The 23,176-nt window shown below is 44.0% G+C and overlaps 1 protein-coding gene across 1 annotated transcript in view; it reads right to left on the bottom strand.

Moving 5' to 3' along the window:
• The window catches only part of Nek10 (NIMA related kinase 10), a 171,524-nt gene that overhangs the window by 15,247 nt on the left and 133,101 nt on the right, over positions 1-23,176 (bottom strand). Inside the window, 3 exon segments of the mRNA XM_048421327.3 lie at positions 5,959-6,069; positions 12,268-12,368; positions 22,256-22,293. Of these exon segments, the coding sequence (XP_048277284.3) occupies positions 5,959-6,069; positions 12,268-12,368; positions 22,256-22,293 (250 nt within the window).

The following is a 23,176-nucleotide window of genomic DNA, read 5'->3' on the forward strand; positions in this document are numbered from 1 at the left end:
CCTGACTCTGGAGCCTTTCTTCTAGGTCAGAACTGGTAGCTGTTGTCCTAGTGACTTAGCCTGCCTCTGGACTCGGGTCAGGGCTAGATAAACACAAAGCATGCTTATCACAGGTATGAAATCCTGGGAGCTGAGCAATTTGTCTGTCTGGAAAAGAGCTGGAAGTCTCAGCCATTAAACAACACAACATGGACCGGCAGTTAACCTCTGGCCTTTATATGCGTGTGTACATGTTACCAACCCTTTGCCCTAATACACACACACACACACACACACACACACACACACATACACACTGCACATACACATGAACAGGAGATGGAAACTGGTTAGGAGTTTAGGGACAAGGACTTTGATTCTTGTTCTTAGCCAAAAGACAGCAATACACTTGGTCTGTACTACCTGGAGACTAAAAATACTGACATGTTGGGGGTTCTCATTTCTGGGCTGGCTCCTCATCTTTCTTCTGCTTTCCTGCTTAGGGCTTGTACTACTGAGCTCTTCTATGATCCCATGCTTGTCCCCAGGAGGATGAAATCACATGCTCTTCTTGGAGGATTCTAGTTTCACTTCTTCTATTCTATTCATGACAGTGTAACCAAAACGTTAGTTCAGAGACCTGGGATATAGAGGTGCACAGATACCTCAAGGGAAGGCCAGTAAGTCCCGGCTCATGTCCAGCCCCCACCCACCCCACCTCAACTGCTTAATAAACCCAGTTTATTAACTCATAGACACAGAAACCCTCAGAGGCAATCCCGGTCTTGAAAGCTGTTCTGTTTGCTTCCTTCCCCTTCAGGACCTGCCTATATAAAAACTACGACCACCTCAAACTCACCCTCCTGGCTCTAAGTCTTCAGATGTGAGTATTCAAACCTGGAGTGCCTGAAGAACCCAGGAAAATAAAAAGAGACCATTGTCAGGCAGGGGGAGCAATAGAGGAGGATAACAGGCCACAGGTGAGCTGAAGGGGGCAATCAGGACAATAGTGGAGTTCTAATTAGGAGGTGGAAGAGATATAAATACAGAAGAAGGAGGAAGGGGGGAAGTGGAGTGGAGAAGAAAGGAGAGGGAGAAGAAGGAGGTGGAGGAGGAGGAGGAGGGGGAGGGAGTAGAGCAAAATAACAGCAAGGTTGTAGGGAAAAGCAATAAGGAAAATCATAAATGAAAATTTTCCATCTGGGCTGACAGTGCTCACTCCAGAGCCATAAACCATCTAGTAAAAACCCCAACACCAAGAATGAGAAGCCTTCTTTGGACTTTCTGGTCAGGGTTATCCAAGATACTCCAAAAATATTATAGGCTATTGCTGTTGAGTTCAGTTGTCTTCCACCTGCACAGGTAGGAGGTGAGTCCCCATTGCTGAAGACACATATATTTCAGAAAAAGGACCGAGAGGATCCGAGCTGGATCTGACCTGAATGCCTCCTCTCTGAGGACTAGCTTTCATGGTACCAGAAGGTTCCATGCAAGCTTCCCAAGAAGGGAACCAACAGTCCTACCCAGTTATGACGCCTGGGAACCATATCAACAACCAATATGGCATGATAACACTAAGGATGCAGTGGTGGTGCTCACGCCTTGGTGTGACCAACAGCTCTCTAATTGTATTGAAGACCTGCTCAACAAGAGCGAAACCATGTCCGACTGGAAACCAAGCCAACCACCTATGCCCATTCGCTCCCAGCTAGTACATCTACCTCCCCTGCAGGCCAGGCTCAGGGAGCAGTACAGAAGAGGAAGCAGAAAGATCGTGAGGGGCAGAGGAGCAGGGAGTAGCTGTGTCATGAAGTCTAACCATCATGGCTGACTTAACAGGACCTGAACAAGGATGACACCAGTAGACATGCTAACGTGCAAAGCTCATGAGATCACAACCCTAGGCAAAGGGCTGCAGGCAACTAAGGAATGCCGGGAGCAGGAGAAATAGTCTTCCCTGAGGACGCACACTGAGTGGTTATCTAATACCAAGTGGTCAGCCCTGAAAACACACACATACTTTTCTAAGAAAAGTTAGAGCACACCTCAGTTTTTACTGGAAAATCCATGGGAGAACAAAGACCTATGTCCCATAATATCCCTGAGCCCCATCCCTTTGAAATATGGGAAATCTATGCTGCTTCCCCTTCCCAGGGAAGCAGAGGGGTTAAGGACACAAGAGCATGAGCCACAGAATCAACGAATCAGGACTCATAGGGGCTCACAGAGATTGAAGCAACAATCACAGACCAGTATGGATCTGAGTTAGGGCCTCTGCATATATGCTATATTTGTATAGTTTGGTGTTTTGTGGGGCTCCTAACAGTGGGAGTAGGGGCTGTCTGATGCTTTTGTCTATATATGGGATGCTTTTCCTCCTACTGGGTAGCCTCATCTAGCCTTGATATGAGGGTTAGTGCCCAGTCTCATTGTAACTTATGCCCTATTCAGTTGATATGGGAAACCTGCTTTTTTAAGGGAAACAGAGGAGGAGTTGAACTGGGGAAGAGGGGAAGTGGCAGGGACTGAGAGGGAGGGGAAATCGGTCAGGATATAAGTTATGAGAGAAGAATGAGGGGGAGCAGGGAGAGGGACATGTAATCTCCATCCCATTTTTCCCCAAGTCTGGATTTTTACAAAACTGCCCCCTCCGTCAGTCTTTCTCCTGGTTTCTTTTGGCAACAGTGGTAGGTTAGAAGACCTCAGGCCCTGGACAACTGTGTTATTTATTATGTCCTTATCTCTGCATTTGCTGATACAAGCAAGATCTAGAGCAGGGACTGGCAAACTGTTCTATTTGGGCAGTAAGTGTTTCCAGCCTGGAGGATAAAGGGTTTCTGACTCTGCAACTCGGCTTTGCCTGCAATGATAAAGTGGCCATAGGCCGCATGGAAATGAATGCATATGGTTATGTAAATAAAGCTTTATTGATAAAATAGGCAGTGGGCCAGATTGGTTACAGGGTTATAGCTTGACTTCACATTTAGAAGCTTGATCAGATGCAGCTGCAAGTTTTTGCAGAAAGGGCTGTGTTCTACATCTGGTGACCTGACTCTCAGGGGACACCGCTCTTTGACTTCTCCATCCCGTCTTATCCCGGGATTATAAACCTACAGTGTCAGTCAAAGTTCATCTATAATATAAAACATCCCAAGCCGGGTGGTGGTGGCACACGCCTTTATTTCCAGCACTCGGGAGGCAGAGGCAGGTGGATCTCAGTGAGTTCGAGGTCAGCCCGGTCTACAAGAGCTAGTTCCAGGACAGGCTCCAAATCTACTGCTCAGGGGATGAAATGCCCATTCCTGAACAAAAGTAATCGCAAGAAAGACTACCAGAAAGGTGGGGGGTGCACAGGCATAGGGGTAATGAACTTCTTTGGTTTAGACCTTTCCACATACATAAAAGTGCATGAATAGATCACAGCAACACATAGTTTAATAAAGAATTGAAGGAACGAATACTTTCCCATGAGATCTATAAGTACATAGTATAATGCTACTTTCACTAACTAATTACATACATGAAGCACTGACCACAGGCCAGGATGTAGAAGATGCTGGGAAATCAAAGGTAAGAGGGACTGGCTGCACCCGGGAGACACACAGGCAGAGGGCAGCTGGTTAAAACACGGGCATGGAAGAGGGGGATGCTGGCTATGCACAGGGAAGCCACAGCTAGGCCTCTATGGAGGAGCTGACTGATGCCTAGTTCAGGGGAACACAGGCTCGTTTCACTGTGTGGCAGGGCTTCCCTTAGAAGAATGGGACCTTATGTCTGTTGACTACAGCTGAACCCTAGCTGCTGAATGTCCTCTCCCCTGAGTTAAGGGACCCCACTGAGCGTGCTACAATCTGACCCTAGTTTATGAGAAAAGAGACAGAGGCATCAGTCACTCGACAGTGCGACCTGCTTCCTAATCCTGCTGAACATAGAAACAACTCTTTGTCCCCCAGCCCTAGAAACCAGGTTGGCAAGGAGAAGGGTATTTGAGAGATGCATTTGAGGCCCTGCCTTTGTCCATCAGACCAGGATGGGAAACGAAGAACTGAACAGTTCCCTAGGAAACTCATGCCGGGAGAAGGAAAGGCTGAAATTTGGTGCTAGAGGGGGAATTTGTCTCTTGAAGAGAGAGCCCACAGTTCAGACAATATCTCAGACCGTCTTGAAAGAAAGATTCGAGCTGTGTGCTGAAGCACATCCCGTGCTTTCCCCTTTGGTCTCTGAAGACCACTTGGGTGCCCAGAGGGTCACTGGACCTCTTTTGTCCCTCTTCCCAATATGGTCACATTAAGTCTCCTTTACTTGCTTTTCAGTCTTAACTTGGCTCCTCGCTGGCTTGTTGAGGGTGGTGGCTCAGCCTGGCTCGGCAGCATGCCCACTGGAGTCCCCCAAAGTCCTCCACTACTCTAGCAATCCCACTTTTATGTTCAGACCAGGATACTGACAAGAGATGCTCTTATAACACAGAGAGGGAACCAAGGATGCAGGGGGCAAGGTGATTTAACAACAGAAAATGTCTTTGCTGTCAGGGAAGACAGAAACTCAGATGAAGCCCACATGAGAAAGACAACAAGGATTTGCCTTCAGCTCAGGCATAAGTGAAAAACCACTGGGTAGGAGGGGAATGCATTTCTGCACATCCTTTTGCAGTAGAAGCTTTTATCCCATAAAACCAGAATTTCTGCTAAAATGAATTTGTATGCAAATTGACTTAACTTCAATATCATTTTAATAAGAATATAAAAATAAGGCATCATGTAATCTTTTTGTAAGAGATAAGCTTCTCTCATTTAAAACTATATTTCTTAGTATTTAGGATACTGTAGCTATATGTGAGACCCTCTGTACCTCTGCTTTACCCACACCAGCTCCTCTATTTTCCATCATAGTACATAAAGGACAACTTGGTCTCTTGTCTCTGAGGTATGGGGTCATGCTTTGCTTACCTACCTGCAGCTGCTTGTTTGGTGTATTTATCAATGGTTCAGGCATTCTTATGAACTAACAGAGCAAAAATGAGCCACTTGCCTTTTAAAAAAATTATATGTGTGCATGCACGCGCGCACATGCATGTGTGATATATGCACATGTGCATCTGTGTGTGTGTATATGTGTGTATGTATGTGTGTGTATGTGTCTGTGTGTGCGCGCATGCCTGTGTGTGTGTGTGTGTGTGTGTGTGTGTGTGTGTGTGTGTCTCAACGAACCTGGCAGTAAGTTTGCACCTAAAAGTAGACTCATTAATGAAAAAAGAAACCTCCCAGGACAAGTTCATTGGCAACACAATACCAAGGTTTAAGCATATGAAGACACTTAATACGAAGAGAAAGAGGAGGAGGGCAAAGTCGGAGAACAGGGACCAAATTATCTCCACCAAGGCAGCTAGACTTTCCTACACCTGGGGACAGGCGGACAGGACAGAGGGCTTTGAGCACTTCCGGGACAAAGTAGGCTTCCTGTCTCCAACTTGTGTTGCCAGAGATAAACAACTTCCTTCCCATTTGGTGTAAGATTTAGCCTCCCTGTGTGTGAACAGAAACTTTGCTGTACCCAGTGATGAAAAGGCTACCGGATGTTGAAGATGGAAGGTCATTGTGCACATGCAGATGATTAAAATCGTGGTCTTGTGTGGTCAGGTGACTGTTTCAGACAGGCAATGCACAATTTAGGGACTTGCTGAAGAGCCTTGTCACAAAATGCTGGGACAGATTCTTCAAAGGCAGGTATGAGATGCATGCTTTTTAATTAGAAACAACATTTATTCTTAGAAAAACATGTAGCAATAAGGAATGAGCTGTATTAGTCACCTGAAAATAATAGCCACAGAAATAAGGATAAGAAGTCAGAGATAAAAGGGCCCCATTGTGGTATTTGAAGCAATAACCTTTATCAGTGCACAGAATTCAAGGAAGAGTTAGAAGGGAACAGGAACCCTCAGGACGTTTCCAGTGGACAGATCCTTCTGCACAGAACACATACCTTCTTAATCTCAGATTTGAGGTTACAAGGGTTGCTCTGTTGGCTAAACAGGGATTTCTTGAATCTCTCTATAACCCTTCTCTTCAGATCATGGTGCAGAGCTGGAGGCAGCTGCAGGAAGCAAGAAGACAGTCATCAGAACCATCTTCTACACACTTCGTCACCCCTACAGGACATACTTACACAACACAATATACACTCGCAAGACTGAGGAAGAACCTGAATTAGCAAACTATGTGCTACGGTTTTCATCCTCTCTACAGGAGGACGGCTCTGCTTCCATTTATCATGGGTACACTTACTGACACATGTAACATGTAACTCTTTCACGTAACATCCATGTCTACACATGTTGCATTTTGTGAAGAACAGCCTTGACCAGAAAGGTTCATTCTGCTCAGGTTTGGGTATCTATAGCATGCTAAGCAGCACCCAAGCCACAGCCTTGAGGAAACACAAAAACTCACTCTTTTATACATAGGTGGCCACCTATGAGAGTTCTTCAACTAGAGAGAAACTAAATCCTCGGGGACAGTATTACCGGTTAGTAAGACAGGGTGGATTAGCATGCATTAGGACCTGAATAGGATGGTGTGAATTTAATAAATACATAGACAACCACTGCAGGATCTTAGAAAAGAAGGGGATTTAAAACAACCACTGAATTGCAAGGCTTTGTAGACAGGATTTACATTGGGAATCAGTGTGCTGATCACCCTGGACAAAACAAGCAATATCAGAACTACCAAGGCCTGATGACTTTTTTAAAAAACTATGAATAGATACCAAAAGGAAGAGCTCAGGGAGAAAAGGTTCTATGGGGAGATGAAATGAGTACTCACAAATAAAAGGAAACAAAGAATTATAAACTCTAAACAAACGCTGGCCAAAGGAGGTAGAAACACTGCAGAGATGATCATGCCCAGTCCTGTCCATGCCCAGCCCTGCTCTGCTTCCTGGGATTCTTCAGCTTGGGTTGATACCATGTGACCATTTGGGGCCAATAAAAATGATGTGTGTTGCCATGAGGGTAGGGCGATGCGAACCCCCAAAAGTCACAGTTATCATTGTCCTTCACATGAACTAAAGGGAGCAGCATGTGAGGTGAAAGAGAGAGTTTTAACATTAGTCTCCTAGCACAGGGTGGGCTGGAGCAGTGTAAGGATGAAGGCTTATCCTGGAGAGATACCCAGGACTTGGCAATTCCTTATTACTTCACACCCGAAGGTGCTACCTCCCTAACCAAACAGCAGAGGGCAGTGGTGACCTAGGTCCAACCAGCAACCTCCCAGTTTGATTGCATGAAGTCCCTGCAAGGGGAAGGCTGCACAGGCAGCCAGCTACAATGACATTTTGAAAGTGAGCATCACCATCAGGCTCCTTCAAGCATCAGATTAACTGACAGATTAATTCAGAAATTCATAAAAGTCTTGCTATTTGTTAGACTTGATAAGCCTCTAGTTACCGTGGAGCTCCATCCACTGCTACTGAATTCAGTATGAAACAGCTCATTTGAGTAAGCTCACTTCCAACCACTTAAGATCTGCACGGAGACAGTGCAAGCAAGCTACTGTGTCTCACTGGAATGAGTATCATTAGCACAGTGTCCCATCCATAAAGCTCTTGGTGAGAACTGGAAACTTTACACAGACGGATGAGGGCTCAGCTGTAAATGAAGAGTCTAATAACATAGTCTATATGAAAACAGAATCAAAACCCCTGGTTCACGCGTGCTGGGTGCTGGGATCACATTATATGTTTGTATTCCAGTATCTCTCCTACAGTAAAATTACATGCCAGTGTATGCAAGCTTTTATAGGTGAGGAAAGTGTGTCACACACCTTCCTTCTAAAAGGTAGGCCTTCCGCATCAGTCTTATACTTCAGCCAACACCGCTAGCACACCACTGCCACACAGCACCCCACAGTCTATAAACATTCCCAGATACTTTATCACAATCAAGGCATACACAACCCATAAGAGTGCCCATTCCTGATGAAGAAACTGATCCTGGAAAAGGTAATAGCTTCTTCAGTTCACATATCTAAACAGTTCTACTGCGCCATACAGTGTAATAAAAGGAGAGAGAAAAACCAAAAAAAATCTAGTCTGTATGTTTTCTTAAACCTGCATCTATACGGACTCTTTCTAAAAACCTGGATTCCCTACCCAGGAATACGTTAGCAATGCACAAGCCATTTGTAGGGCTCCATTGGGTAAATAGTAGACCAAAATAGCACTTTAATCTATTTTGAACTTTTACAGCTTAAGAAAATTTCCCTAAATGTTAAAAATTAAATGTTGTAAGATTGCCATTTAAAGAAATAAAATCCCATGCTTCTCTTAGAATTTAGAGTCCCTAAAAAGAGAACTGAGATGAGAAATCCAGCCATGCTGTGACTATCGTATCCTGTTGGCTCTCGGCCACCCCAGCCATGAGTACCCAAGGGACCCAGTAAATGGGCAGACCGTTCTGTTCTTTATTGTTGCTGCACAGCACGGTATGAGTCACAGAGAGCCAGGGGCCAATATCCGCTGCTGATAGCACCCCCATGATGGGCAAGGTTGCGGGTGACTTCCTTTCTCTTCCCTTGGAGAAAGACACTTCGTAATTTTTAAAGTTGTCATGTGATAACTTCAAAGCATTTATTTAACAAAATGATTCAAGTATAGAAGAGCATTAAAGCCAGTCTCATTCCATCACCATGCAGGTCTTACCTACGCAACAACTTAAAGGTAACCTATGAATATAATCACCATCTGCTCATAGGTGCACTGGTTCCCAGCATCTGAGGTAAGCTACTCATTGCTTTCTGAGCATGTCAATCTTAAGAATTCTTTCCCAGCTTGATGAAAACACATGTGCAATCGAGGTCAGAAGGACATTAACCTCCTGACGGCTAGGACCGTTGTCATTAGATAAGATTGGCAGATACGTCTCCATGGAAACCGGACAGGAACAGTCCCCACCAACCAGAAGCTAGGTTTCTCTCCGTGTCCCGTCTGGTCCTTAGGAGGACAGAAGGAAGGAGGTTGCCCCGCTCCTCAGGTCAGATCAGTCTTCCTTTGAACAAGTTTCCTTTGCACAGGTTGGGCTGTGCAGCAAGTGCATCAACATAATGCCTCAGCCATGTGCCTCTCCTTCCTGTGAATGGCACTGGCTGTGCTGAGCACTGTAAGTTAAAGTTCCCAGAGAGGACCCTTATCCTTGCTGTGCCAGTAACATGGAGTTGAAAGTATTCTAAAAGCGAACTTGGAAAACACACAGTTGTTATGCCTGAACTGGCAGTGTGGGACGAACGACTGCCACTGACCGAATAGCATACATCATCCGCCAGCAGTGGTTTAAAGGAATAATGACACATTCACAAGACTTCCATCCTTGCTTTAAAGTGCATGAAAATCCAACAAAGACGGTGTGTATACCCATTAAAGAGTTCATTTGCTGCTCCAGCATTTACATACAGAAATTGTACTAAATCTCAAAGGATATTTCTCTCCAACTTGATGAGTAATAGAGTCACTAAAGAGCTACTTACAGATCCTATATCACTGAAGAGCATTTTCCAAAACTGTCATGCTAGTGCATAAATGGACATGCATTTCAATATGATATGTTTACTGTCTGATCTGGTAGGTGACACTCATACTCATCCTCACGTTCTCTCCCAGATTTCTCCTTGCGCTTCATTTAATCAGTTTAAAAGTTACTTGTGACTACAAAGACACAGGCTGACATCAGAAAATAGTGAGAAAAAGAATCAGTTTTAGAATCTGGGCTCCAGAAGGGCAGTTGACAGTGTGACTGAACAAAATATTAGATTTAGGGCAAAAGTGATAGATTAGAAAGGCGCTCATCTCCAAGCCTAAGATGCCCCCAAGCAGGGGCTGAGTAACACAAGGAAAGCAAGAAGACACCCGGGGGCTGTGCAGTACCAAAGAAGGGAGTGGCTTTGCCTGTCTGGTCCCCAGTGTAGGTGGTGGCCACTGCCTGTCAGTCCATCCTGATTGTCCTCCTAGGACAGCAAGACACGTCTCCCTGACTAACTGGTCAGATACTAAGTCCTGTAGGTAGGGGCTGCTGGGATACCCTGGAGGAGGATGGAGCTTGTCCTTCTGTGTCCAGGATGCTCTGTGCTTGCCTGGCTTCAGCAGTAGACTGTAGTCTGCACATGCTGGGACCCCAGACAATTGGTGCTTACCCCCAGTCACATTCAGGGGCACCACCGATAGGTGGCCTAACAACTACCCCCGTGGCCTTTATAATCCCATAGAGGGTGTTCTGCAGTATACCACCCCGGAGGGCTGACTCCCAGCAGCCTTCAGCAGGGACCTCCGGTTGAACAAGAACCTCCAGCAGGTATTCCTTCCTTCCGGGACAGCACTGGCCAGGGCAGCAGTGGCCCTGCAGCCATGCAAACCGTGCAACTGCACTCCTTGGCTGGCTGTGTGACCCTGAAGGATACAGGAAGCCAGTGAACCTACAGGTAGTGATAAAACCAGATTACCCAAAGCAGCATGCGCCACAAAGAGAGAGACAAGCCTGTGCTGATGGAGCGCCTTGGCTCTGGCGAGCTTTAGTGGAGTAACTGTGGCATACCCAGGAAGGAAACTGATGCTTGCACCACCCAGTATTTTCGCCTGCTGTAGTAACAGAAAGGAAGCTCCAGGTTTTGTAGACAGACTCCGGCCTGAGTTGCCATGGGCTCCGTGAAGGCTTCTCTGACTCTCATGGTTCTCAGAACTGGGTCAACTCAGGACCCAGCCAAAGCCCCCGCCCCCATCCCGCCACTGGCTAATGGGGAAGCTGGAGTCCTGGATAAGAGATCCTGAAATATTACTACAGGAACACTCCATAAATTCTCCTCTGCACTATCCCCAGGAAAAGGTAGAGCCATTTATCAAAGTTATCATCTACTGGAGAAAAGAATATGCCGACTTCTCAGAAATGCCAGGCACCGGCTATGAATCAACAGTGATTCCTGCAGTCTTAAAACTCTCCCTAGCTTAGAGAAATCAACAGTTTGGGTTTTGTCACTCAAGATGGGGGCTGCGGTGATAGATGAGGCCTAGCATGCAGACTTTCCTTATCGGGAGGCAGCTACTGCGCATGCCTGCAGAACTTCCACAGGCCCTGGATGTGTAAACAGACTTGCCACAACCCAACCGGCTCCAACAGCTCCTGGGGCGGCTCTCAGGCTCTTCAGGTAACCAGGACAGGGGCTAGTTACTGATATTGTTCCTTAGACAAAACAAACAATCAATCAAACAAAAACCTGACAAAAGCCACAGAAAGCAGGAAGAAGGATGGGAAGGAGGGAAGGAGGCAGGGTTTACTTTGGCCTACAGTGCTACGGCACACAGCCTGTCATGGCACGGAAGGTCCAGGGGCAGGAGCAGAATGACTGGTCACACTGGACATGTACTCACACTTAGTTCCCATCTCCTTTTTATTCAGTACTGGTTCCAGCCCATGATAGCCACATATGAGGTGGCTCTTCCAATTTCAGTTAATTCTATCTAGACAGTCCCTCACAGACATTTCTTTCATGGTGATGCTATAGTTCATCTAGTTGGAGATCAAGATTAACTACATTTTGCCTCCTGATGCCTAGAACAGCATTTGGTGTTTGACAGGTGCTTACTAACTACAAGACAAACAAGTGAAAGAAAGAACAAAATGGCCAGATGACGCGATCTCGAACTCCAAAGTACTTATTTTCTTATCCAAATAAAGCTATACTTCTTTTCTTCAAAGGGGACGAAATTTGTTCCTAGTAAGTGGTCCATGCCTTAGATGATGGAACACCCAGACGGCCAGCACTAAACAGAAATGTGTCCAAAATCAATAGCTAGTCTTCAGCCATGAATTCTCTCATACTGAAGTATTGCTCAGATTCACAAACAGGAAGTCTAAATGATCCTGGGTTTTATGGGAGTTAGGGGTGTGGCTGTCACACCCTGGAGAGGTTCTGCTGTCAAAACAGATGCAAGAGGGAAGGGTCCATTCCCCCCTTCCTATGATAAAGTTGCTTTTAGACAAAGCTGCTAAGTCCTTCCCCTCTTTGCACCCCCTACCCTAAAGAACCACTTGTATGGCAGTCTGCTTAAGCACAGTGCAAAAGCCATGGGGGAAACACACACATTTACTGCTGGGCCAAAGCGTCCCCACACACATCCATGTGGTTGGAGAGGGGGAAAACAATAAAGTACTCACTCTAAGTCCAAGTCCCACCAGGCCGTATTTTCTTAGCAGGGTTAGCTCTGGTTTGGAGGCCCAGAAGAGGGTGAGGCATCAAAGACACTGACCTGTGTGATGTAGATGACTTTGTGCAACTGGAGGAGAATCTGCTGAATGGGGTCGCTGATCTGCCTTACTTTCCGCTGGGATACTGCGATGCCTGCGGATGCTGTGGGCGAGAAATTCTTCTGTGAGTCTAGTTCACTTAAAAGTAGTATTCGTGGGAAACAGAAGAAAATTCTAGGGAAGAACAAAGCCAGGATCTCACCTTACTAATGAGACCCTGTAGCACTTCTGCGTTTCATATAATAAGCTCTTCTTTCCCTCCATGTCTCAAGCACTCAAGAAACAAAAATTCCTTGTATAATATTGGAGAGACAAGGTGTCCTTGAATATTTTGTCTGCAAATGCAGGAGGCTGCCATTGGGAGGGAGGCATGCCTCAGATATGCAGTTCAGAGGAGGATTTGTGTTGGCTTATTTTTAAATAATAAATTCATCATAACTTCTACAATGCATTTTAAATCTAATTTCATCAAAACTATTAGACACAAATACTAAATCAGTAAAATTTCATAGCAGAATTAAGTACTATTCAAATCCTTAAATACTGCAAATCTTAATGTCAACTTTGATGTCCTCCTGGGTCTCAATGGACAGGGTAAACCTTCCCTGAATTCCCACTGCATGGCCATTATAGCATCACAGAGTCAGGTTAATGGCTGTCAATTTACACAAGAGACGCTTCCCCAACTCCATAGCATTCACCACAGTGGTCTATTCTTGAGGACTACAAAGTTAACATAGGAATGGCCTCGCTCCCTGTATTAGCCACGTCCCTCTCTCCTCTCATTCACAGAAGGCAACGGAGAGCCCGAAAGCCACCTGATGCATAGCACCCCCTATTCCCTCCAGGTCCCCCCCCATCTATACCATGTTTTCTGCAATAATACTCATTTACCAGTTTTTTCTTACTAAAATTAAGTTTCCAAGACCTCCTTTTCTTCCTTCAATACCATTTCAAGCATTTAAAAAATTAAATTTGTTATAGTAATAGCTTCAGCAATAACTATGATTTTAAAGATGATTCTTATACGTGTGCTTTCAGAAAAAAAATTTGTGTGTCTTGTCATAAATGCTTTGTTTTCAAAAAATTAAAGAGAATTTAATGTGGTTGTTTAAAAACATGAAATTATCCATTTAAGGTGCAAAACAAAAAGGAAAATAAAATATGAGAATTCTCTTTATGGATAGCTCTATTGTTTGAAAATTAGCACAAGAAATGACCTGGTTCTGGGCCACCTGAGGCCAGCTGCTTGTTTAGATGTAAAGTCTGTCTCTCTTGAAAACTCCTTGTAAGCAACAGTTATTGGATCATTAATTTGTGATTTAACAAATTACCCTTAGGGCAAAAAGATGAGCAAGTAAATTGCAAGGATTAACTCACTGCCGCTAAGAACAGAGGTATGACGCTGGCTGTTCCCCACAGTGGCCCCAACCTCTACCTGCGTCTCCCACCCAAAGACCTCCTGAATGGCAACCTTCTGCCTAAGCTCACTGAAAAGGGGTCTGGGTAAAGCATCAAGTTCAGGATGGCAAAGGAGACGGGGAGGACTTGGGTTGGTGTCATTTCATGCTGGCTAGTCTGTTAGCATTTACAGACTCAGCCTTTGTAAACAACAAGCTAAAATCTCACAGTATAGCTTAGCACCTCTAGGTTTGTGACAGCGTTTTGAGTGGGTACCACACAGGCTTGATTCTCCCTACCACAAACACGGGCTTGTCTGTGCCCTAAGGACAAAAACAAAGACTTAGCTAGAGTGTTTTTCTCTAACACACAGCTGTGCACTTTAATTTTAAAAGCAAACAAACAAGCAAACAACTGGGTTTTGAGTCCATTTGACAACGCTCCTCAGTTCTAGGAAACTCCTGACTTTCAAAAACAGCTTTGATTGCTTATTCCCTTAAAACAAACTTTCAAATGTTTAGTTGCAAAAGCCCCTTGTAAATCAAGCAAACAAACACACACACACACACACACACACACACAATGTACACTACAGATGAGGCTCAAAGCTCTGGGGATCACCTCTCTTGAAGAGCATCATCAGAAGTAACTGCTGGCATTAGTTAGGTGCCTCTCTGTTTCCAATGCCTATCCGTTTGACACACACACACAACTATCTCCGAACAGTAACTTTCAAACTGTCTTTGAGTCCTGACATTGGTTTAATAGGTTATGAGCAGCACTGTAAAAAAATAAATGCAATGAATTGAAGAGAACCAGCAAGCTTCAGAGCACACCACACACAGCACAGGTCCATTGGGTTAGGGAGAGTGTACTACTCATTGCAGGCCACTTCTAATAGAGCTTGAAAGGTAAAACCGCAAAAGGAATTTATATATATATATATATATATATATATATATATATATATATATATATAGCCTCCTTCTCTTTCATTTTTCTTCTTTTCTTTCTTCTCCAGGCATTTCCTTTTCAGCTGAATGGTGACACATTACTGTCACAGAGACTGTTGATGGGAAATATTGTTTTTCAGTGTACCAGGGACAGACTAGTTCTGGCTTGTTCCTTATGACCCTGGAAGAGGCTGTGGTTTGCCTGGGTGCCCTGTGGTTTGCTGAGAAATTTGTTTGCCCGGGACCTCAGTTGCCGTCAATTTCTCAAGATTGTCAGCAATGCTGTAGTGCACGTCTCACAGAGGAGCCAAGGTTTACCAAGGCCAAATGCATACTCATTTCTCACTGAAACAAATGTCTTCTAAAGTGACTGAATTATTTCATACTCTACTAGGAGCGAATGCATTTTTCCGTATCTGGATCAGCACTATTTATTATCAAATTCTAATTGTGTCAACCTGTATTTTTTTTCCTACTTTATAGTTTTTGAATGTTAGTGAAATTACTGGGTGTTTTTTGTCATGGCTGTTGGATAACTGCTCATACTGTTTCTTTATTGATTTGCAAATGTTCTTTATGTATCCTGAATTCTATTCCCTTTGAATTTTATGCTAAAATTATTACACATTTCTACTCGATCTGTTACTTATCTTTGATAGAACGGGTACTTACTTCTCAACAGTAACACACACAATTAGGTGATTCTAAGTCCCACATTCTGCCAGAAATTTCTCAGGTACCTGCTGCTGCCACATTGTAGGGCACTAAGGGCTCCTGTGGTGGAGGGGGAGGGGCGGAGCCTGGCAAGGATCCCATCCTGTCTGGAAACAACCTAGGTGCCCCTCAATAGAAGAATGGTTAAAGAAGGTGTGGAACATATACACATTGGAGTTTTACTAGGCGGTCAAAAACAATGACATCTTGAATTTTGCATGCAAATGGATGGAAATAGAAAATGCTTTACTGAGTGAGGTAACCCAGACCCAAAAAGAGGAATATGGTATGTACTCACTCATAAGTGGATTCTAGCCATAATTAAAGGACATTGAGCCTATAATTCGTGATCCTAGAGAAGTTAAATAAGAAGGTGAACCCAAAGAAAATCATATAGTTATCCTCCTGGATATTGGAAGTAGACAAGATTGCCAGGCAAAACTTGGGTGCATGGGGGTGTGTGAGGGGGGTGGATGTAAGGGGAGATGGGTAGAGAGAAGGGAGAAGGGGAGGATTCCGGAGAGCTTGGGGAAATGGGATGGGTGGGATGGAGGAAGGGTGGATATGGGAGCAGGAAAGTAAATATCTTAATTAATGAGTTGGTTTTAGTAAGGAAAGAAAACTTCAAAGTGATAGTGGTGTGCGAGGAATCAGTTTGTAGCACTTGCAAACAATGGATTTCCTAGACAACTTCCGCTAACGCTTTATCATCTTCAGTTGAGCTGGCAAGGCACTCTGCCTCACTGAATCCTCTACATCAGAGAGTAAGTGGTTTTCCCTAAGGGAGACAAAACAATTTTAAAATCCAAATAAATAGAGTTGTTGTTTAGTGATTGGTGATCATGGTTCTCAGTCACATCATGTTATCTGAGTTTGAGTCACTTTCTCTTAACACATTTTCTAGATTAGCTTCCTGTCAATACTGTACTACTTAAGATTTAAAAGATGTGTCCTAATTTTTTTTTACTTTTTAAATAAATGCACATTATTTGTACAAAATGTCAGGCTACAGTGGCTTGTTCTGGTGTGTATACGGTAATTGACTAGTATATAGCTTTATCATTCAGCTCCTGCCCTCCCTCTTCTTCCATTGGTTTCCTGACTAGGCCTTAACAGCCCTTACTATTAATATTTTATAAAGAAGCTTCCTTAAAATAGCAAAAAATAATCAAGGCTCTGGACTAATTTCAAGTATGTATGTGTGCACACACACCACACACATGCACACACACACACACACACACATACCACATACCACATACATACCACACACATATCACAACACACAGGCCACACGCAACCACATGTGCACACACATCGCACACATGTAATACACATACCAAATACATTACACACATACAGAAATACCACACCACACACAGCACATACACATATACACACACACCCACATACATTCCACACATACATACCACACGCATACAGAAATACCACACATGCCACTCACAGTACATGTGCACACACATCGCATGCACAGACATATACTTACAGGGATAAGGTATGCATAAGGACAGCTATCTATAATATGCTACCAATGTATCCCATGTAGCACAATATTATATAAACTATTTGTTGCTAAAATTTAAAGTTGTAACAAAGTTATTCTTAATAAAATAAAGGTTTAGAATATTTTAAGTATGTCTTTATAACCTTTACTACTGAAAACAGAACAACAAAGAGATAGCACTCTTTTCTAACAGTTGACCAGGATAAAGTATCAACCTGCTACTTTTCTGAACTCTTCCTGCCAAGAAACAGAAACTCTGAGATGGGAAGAAAAGCTAACAGAAGAGGGGGCAAGGCCCCCTGAAGAAGGGGAAATACTGCTCTATAAAGAATGGGGGTGGGGCATGTGGCGGTTGCTCTGAGGACCGTAATGAGTGCATGCCTAAACCTTCCCTAGGCTTGGGACACAGCTCTGGCATGATGAAAGGCACACTTGACTGGCCATCTCCAGGTACAAGGACAGTTTCACAAAGGACACCATCAGCCACTCTGGTCTGGCTGGGCAGTGCCATTAAAGGTCCAGTCAGCGTTCAGCAGCACAGGAAGCCAGAGCCACATGGACAGGGAGGAAGGCCTTTTCCTAAGAGGCCTAGAGCTTCAGGCAGAGGCCTGGATTCAGGATGTTTACTTTTTAGGGTACCAGCAGTGTGCTTTCTCGCAAGGCTCCCTTCCCTGAGCCCTAGTGGGTTTATGTGAAGTAGGGGTATTGTGGGGTAGGGTAAACTGCAGGTGGTGAGGTCATACATACTTTGCAGAGGATAAACAACATGTGGCTATTGTCTGCAGAGAGCCACAGCCAAGATGGCTGCCGAAGTGTCTGCCTCGGAGAACGACATTTGCTGTAGTTTGATTTTGATCTGCCTCCTAAGTCTGTACAGCAATTCTATCCGGTCATCCATCATGTGTTACTACTGTATGAACATGAACAACATACCTGGGCAAATTACAGGCTGGGCTGGTACTCAGGAAAGCAACTGCATTGAGACAGAGTAGAACTCTCACAAGGAAATCCCAATGTCTTGTTCAGAAAAGGAAAACAGACCTGGATGTGCATAGTCAGTCTTTTGCTGGGTGAGGCTCTATACTGACACACATCTGCCTTTGAAATTACACACTAGGAGGTAAATTAATCCTTTCCCTCCCACTCTTTTTCCTTTCTTTCCTTTTCCCTCCTTCCTTCTCTCCTTTCTTCCTTTCTTTTCTTCTTTCTGTGTATACGCATATGTATAGGACATGTGTGCACATATAAGCACATATGTAGGTATATGTACTCAGCAGGTATAATACTCAGATTAGCATCAACATAGGAGTTTTAAAAAAACTTCAGCAACCACACTGACCAAGCCAGAGGTACAAAACTGCTCTCCCGGGAAGAGGGGACCAGACACTGTCAGTTTGTCTAGTATCAGCCTGACACAAGTCAACAGCACACGAAGAAATTGCCTGTGGGTAAGAAGAATGAAAAAGCAAGGCATCACTGTGTCCCCCAAAGAATCATCACCCCCTGATTATTAAATTCAAAAACACAAAAATGGAAGCTGGAGAGGTGGCTCTGTGTTTTGTTGACTGAGATTTCTGTCCCACCTGGTCTCGCAGCTGTTCGTCCCAAAGAAATACACAGAGCTCTACTATATTAATTATAAACTGTCTCAGGCTTCTTATTAACTAAATCTTGCATCTTAAATTAGCCCATTATTCTTGTCTATCTTAGCCATGTGGCTTGGTACCTTTTATCAGTGAGGTGTTCTCATCTTGCTTGGTCTGTGTCCGGCTTCCTCTGTGTTGACTGCAGACTGACTCTTTCCTCTTCCCAGAATTCTCCTGCTCTGGTTGCCCCGCCTCTACTTCCTGGTCATCCCACCCATACTTCCTGGCTGGCCTCTGGACAATCAGCATTTTATTAAACCAATACAACAGACAAATCTGTGCAGGGTACAAGATCATTGACCCACAGCAACGGGTCAGAGATGAAGAGCTCATTAGCATGAGGACCTGGACTTGGATTTCCACCACCCTTGTAAAAGACACGGAATCACATATCTGCAATCCCTGCCATGGGGAAACAGAGACTGGAGGCTCCCAACTGAAGTGTGTTGGCCACCTAGCCAGTCAAATGGATAAGCTCCAGGGTCAGTGAAAAACACTTTCTCAAAAAAATAAGGTAGGGTGTAATGAAGATACCTGATGTCAACCTTTGGCATCCACCATATCTTCACACACACACACACAGACACACACACACACACGCACATGCACAAATATATTCATGAAGTATACACACACACACACACACACAAGTTCAACCCACACTAATGGTGTTCATGACATTACAGTGTACTCTACATATGTGGCAAGGAATACATTCCTATATTACATTTTCATATGATTTAATTTTCAAAAACATATGCCATCTTCCTTGCCTCAAAAGGGAGTATCAGCAATGACTAGCTGTGTGACTTTGTGGGCAGAGGGAGCAAAGTTTTCTGAGACCTGATACTTTCTCTCTCAGCCTAATTTCACATTGCAAGGATACTGAGCGTGAAATGACACCATAGAAAATGCATTCCTTTCTCATTTTCCGTCTTCTTTTTCTTTGAACAGGTAACATCATGAAGGAATTTTAGCAAGGCACACATACATCTTCAACTTCTTAAATGCTTGCTTGTTGCTTCTCAGGACAGCTCCAGAACTCTACGCAAGTAGGCAGCAAAATCTGTGTGGAAGTCAGATGCTTTCCTAGGATCTTTATTTATGTTTAGAACTGCCATTTATTTATTGTAAGTAACACTATGTTGGCTTCATACAAAGATAGTATAAGCTTCTGTAAAAAGGTTCACCTTGAGAAAGCCTAGGGAAATGATATAAATGGCACTTGGATGTAGTAAACTCTGCAGAGGCATGGCAAGTGACTAACACAGCATGTTCACTCATGCATTGATTGCATGCTAATTCCTGCCAACACTTTCGCTGAGTCTTCTCTCCTGTAGACAGGGAACTGCATCTGTTATGCAACACACCATCGCTATAATCTAGTTACTGGAAAAGATAACACCGGGTCTTGTAGCAGCATTCACTGGGGTAGCTCGGCATTCATGTCCAGGACTGGGGTGCCTCCTCAGTTCTGCTGTTACCGCACTGTGGATTCTGAGGTCCCAAAGAACCAGTTACAATCACATAAGACAGTGGCACGCACCTCCAGTCTCTCACCTCTGACCTTGCACAGCAAGGGAGAGTGAGTCTCATATCCTGGCCACGTCTCTGGAGCTGCTCAGAGTTTGACTAAATTCTCTCTTCCCTGCCATTTTTAACAGAATATTTAGGAAATTTGGGGCTATGGATGGTATTTTTTATTTCAGATGTGTTCCTCTCCACCTAAGAAAGCTTAATTTAATGTTAAATAAGTGGAAAAATAATAGAACATGCCTTTAAAAAGCAAACAAATCACTCACACATGTCATTGTGTGTGTCTCCCTCACGACTAAGTGATGCCGATGTGACGCACACCAGACATCCTAAGGCATATGGTGGGAGTGTGCGGTCAGTGCCACCCTTTACCCGCAGAGTAAAGTCTCAAGGTGTGCCTGAAGTGAAGCCACCTACAGGCAAGCCAATGGCCTGCGGCCAGCTATTTGTGACTCATTAAACCAACAGTGGACAGTAAAGATCCGAAGTTTGAACTCAGAAGCAGAATCGCTTGCAGGTGGCAGCCTATTCCACAGGTGTGTGAGTGTGCTCCATGTGATTAATGAAAATGAAACTTGTTCTTAGAGTAAATGGTAGCATTCCCGACAATTCAAATGTGTTAGTGACTCATGGTTCAAACGTTAATATATAAATCAACATTTTGAAAAGGCAAAATATAAAGAGATGGCATGTAAATTTGCAATGTAAATGGTTTAGCTAAAATCAAACCTTATCCTATACCAATTCAATTCACCCTTCAAAAATAACTGAATTTCTTTGATGCAGAGATCCGTTGCTTGTTGCGTGTGTAGGTTTTCTGCTCTCAACGTTAAGAAGACCAACACAATCATTGCAGAGCCACACATGGGGTTGACTCACCTTTGCCCAGATAGTAATATAGAAGCCAGGGTCTGCGAGACACTTTTAGGCATTTTAACAATAAAACCACCCTGCTTTGTATCTATACTGACACTGTGACAGCCTTAAACTGTCTGCAACATTTTCAAAGAAAGTTTAATAACTAGAGAGAGCCTGAAATTACTGTAACTTCATCCACATTAACTGTACTCACTGAACACATTAAATATACCAAACAGCATAAATGAAGGACTAAAAGTGAAAAGGGTAACAAAAAATAATTCAAAATGACCCACATACTAAAATGAAGCATTTTGTCCAAGAATCATACACACACACACACACACACACACACACACACACACACACACACAAAGAGAACTCAAGCACCTGCTAAATTGTCTGGGTTTAGTTGGTAATTTTCCTATTGGACACTGGTCTTCCTTAGTCATCCTTACTAGAAATACAACACAAAGTAATGTGTCCTTCTTCTCCTACAGCATCTATATGAACATTTACACTTAGAGATACATGGTTTTGGAATGGCTGGTGAGATGGGTCACCTGGTAAAGTCACTTGCCATTTAAACCAGCGTTCAATCCCTAGGACCCACCGTGGAAGAAGAGCACTGATGCCACCAAGGGGTCCCCTGACCTCCACATGTGTGTCACACACAGCAGCTGTCCAGATGCACAGTGATAGAGGTATTTAAAATTTAAGGGTAATTTTAAATTTAGAGGAGTTATGTGATAATTCCATTTCAATCAAGCAAAAAGTAACTGTGTCTAGGCTGCCGACTGTGCCAGTCAGAGCAAAAGAAGAGAGAAGGGATGCCCGCTGTGGCATTAGAGAGGTTGGGTTTGCATAAACATCTACGTAAAACCAGTCACTATTTTGGAGTAGTTACATACTTTATAGATTAAGTGTTTGATAGTCTCATCAAGGCAGAAATGAAAATTTTGGAAGAACAGCTTATAAGAGTCTAATCAGTTCAGTGCCACTGAAGAGCAGCGGTGTTGGACAAGTCAGACAGAATTCTCCTGCTCTCTGTGTCACGCTTCCCCTAGGGTATCATTCACGATATCTTAGGTTCACTCATCATGAGCTTAACATCAAAATGGTCTGCCGAGTACTGGCATGATCTTTGGGAATGGAGAATCCCAGCAGGCAGGCAATGGAACTGCCACCTGCCACTAACTCGGCCTCTCCTTCCTTAAGTGGGCCCTGGGCATACGGGTTCGGGATCTCAAAAGCAAGTAGAGAGGCAGCAAAGCCGGGGAGAGAAGAGGGCAGAGGGTGAGCTGACAGGCTCGCACTAGCTTGCAGGAAGGCATGACTGGGGTCAACTCAGAGTTACCTGGTCTTGCTCTTGATCCTATGCCACCAATGAAGTCTCTGGAAACAGAATGAGATAGGGGCCGTTAGGAAAGTTCCATCTCACGACAAACAGTTATTGAAAGCTGTGTTGTATTCAGTAAAGAGAGAAATCAGCATTTTGAAATCAGGACAGACTTTCAACTAGAAAGCAGACGCACCCTCTTCTGCCAGGGTGGATTGTGATGAGCGAACCTTGGAGATGAGCAAGAGTATAAGCTAAGCATCCTGAATGGTGCTTCTGTTGCTTCTGTAACCGTTAAAATCAAAGAAGTGATGATTGTGTGTGTGTGCGTGCGCGTGCGCACATATGTGTGTGTATATATGTGTATGGGTGTGTGTGTGTATGTGCATGGATGTGTGTGTGTATATGTGTGTGTGAAAAGGTCTTATGTAGCTCAGGCTAGTCTCAAACTTGCTACATAGCTAAACTCTGGCTGGTTGTGATTTTTTTTTTATTAAAAACAATATTAACATTTTATGTGTGATCTGTCCTTCGGATGAAAGACAAAAATAAAAGTCATCCACTATTTCTATGAGAGAAAATGATTTTTACACTGTAACAATCACATTTTCATATGATTTCCAGTGCTATTAACATCCGTCCTTCATGCCTCAAAATTCTAGATTGCCCAATCATTTTAAAAGTTGGTTCCAGAGTCTTCTGGTCTGTGGGTGATACTGCTGAACAACATTCCTCTTACTCTTCCCACTGGAAGGCAGAGCCTATTTCTTAGTAGCCTACCAGGCCACATGTGGCATGCAAGCCAACAGGTACATACTGAACGACAGTGAGGTGCATGGTGGGAGCCTGCTCGGCAACCCTGGATATGACGACTTCTCTTGCTAAACTCGTGGACAGTTGGCTTGCCCCATCCTTTCCATTCCATCACGTGATTGTCGT

Source organism: Myodes glareolus, chromosome 5 (genome assembly GCF_982192425.1).
Source record: "Myodes glareolus chromosome 5, mMyoGla1.1, whole genome shotgun sequence".
In the NCBI taxonomy this organism is placed as follows: domain Eukaryota; kingdom Metazoa; phylum Chordata; class Mammalia; order Rodentia; family Cricetidae; genus Myodes; species Myodes glareolus.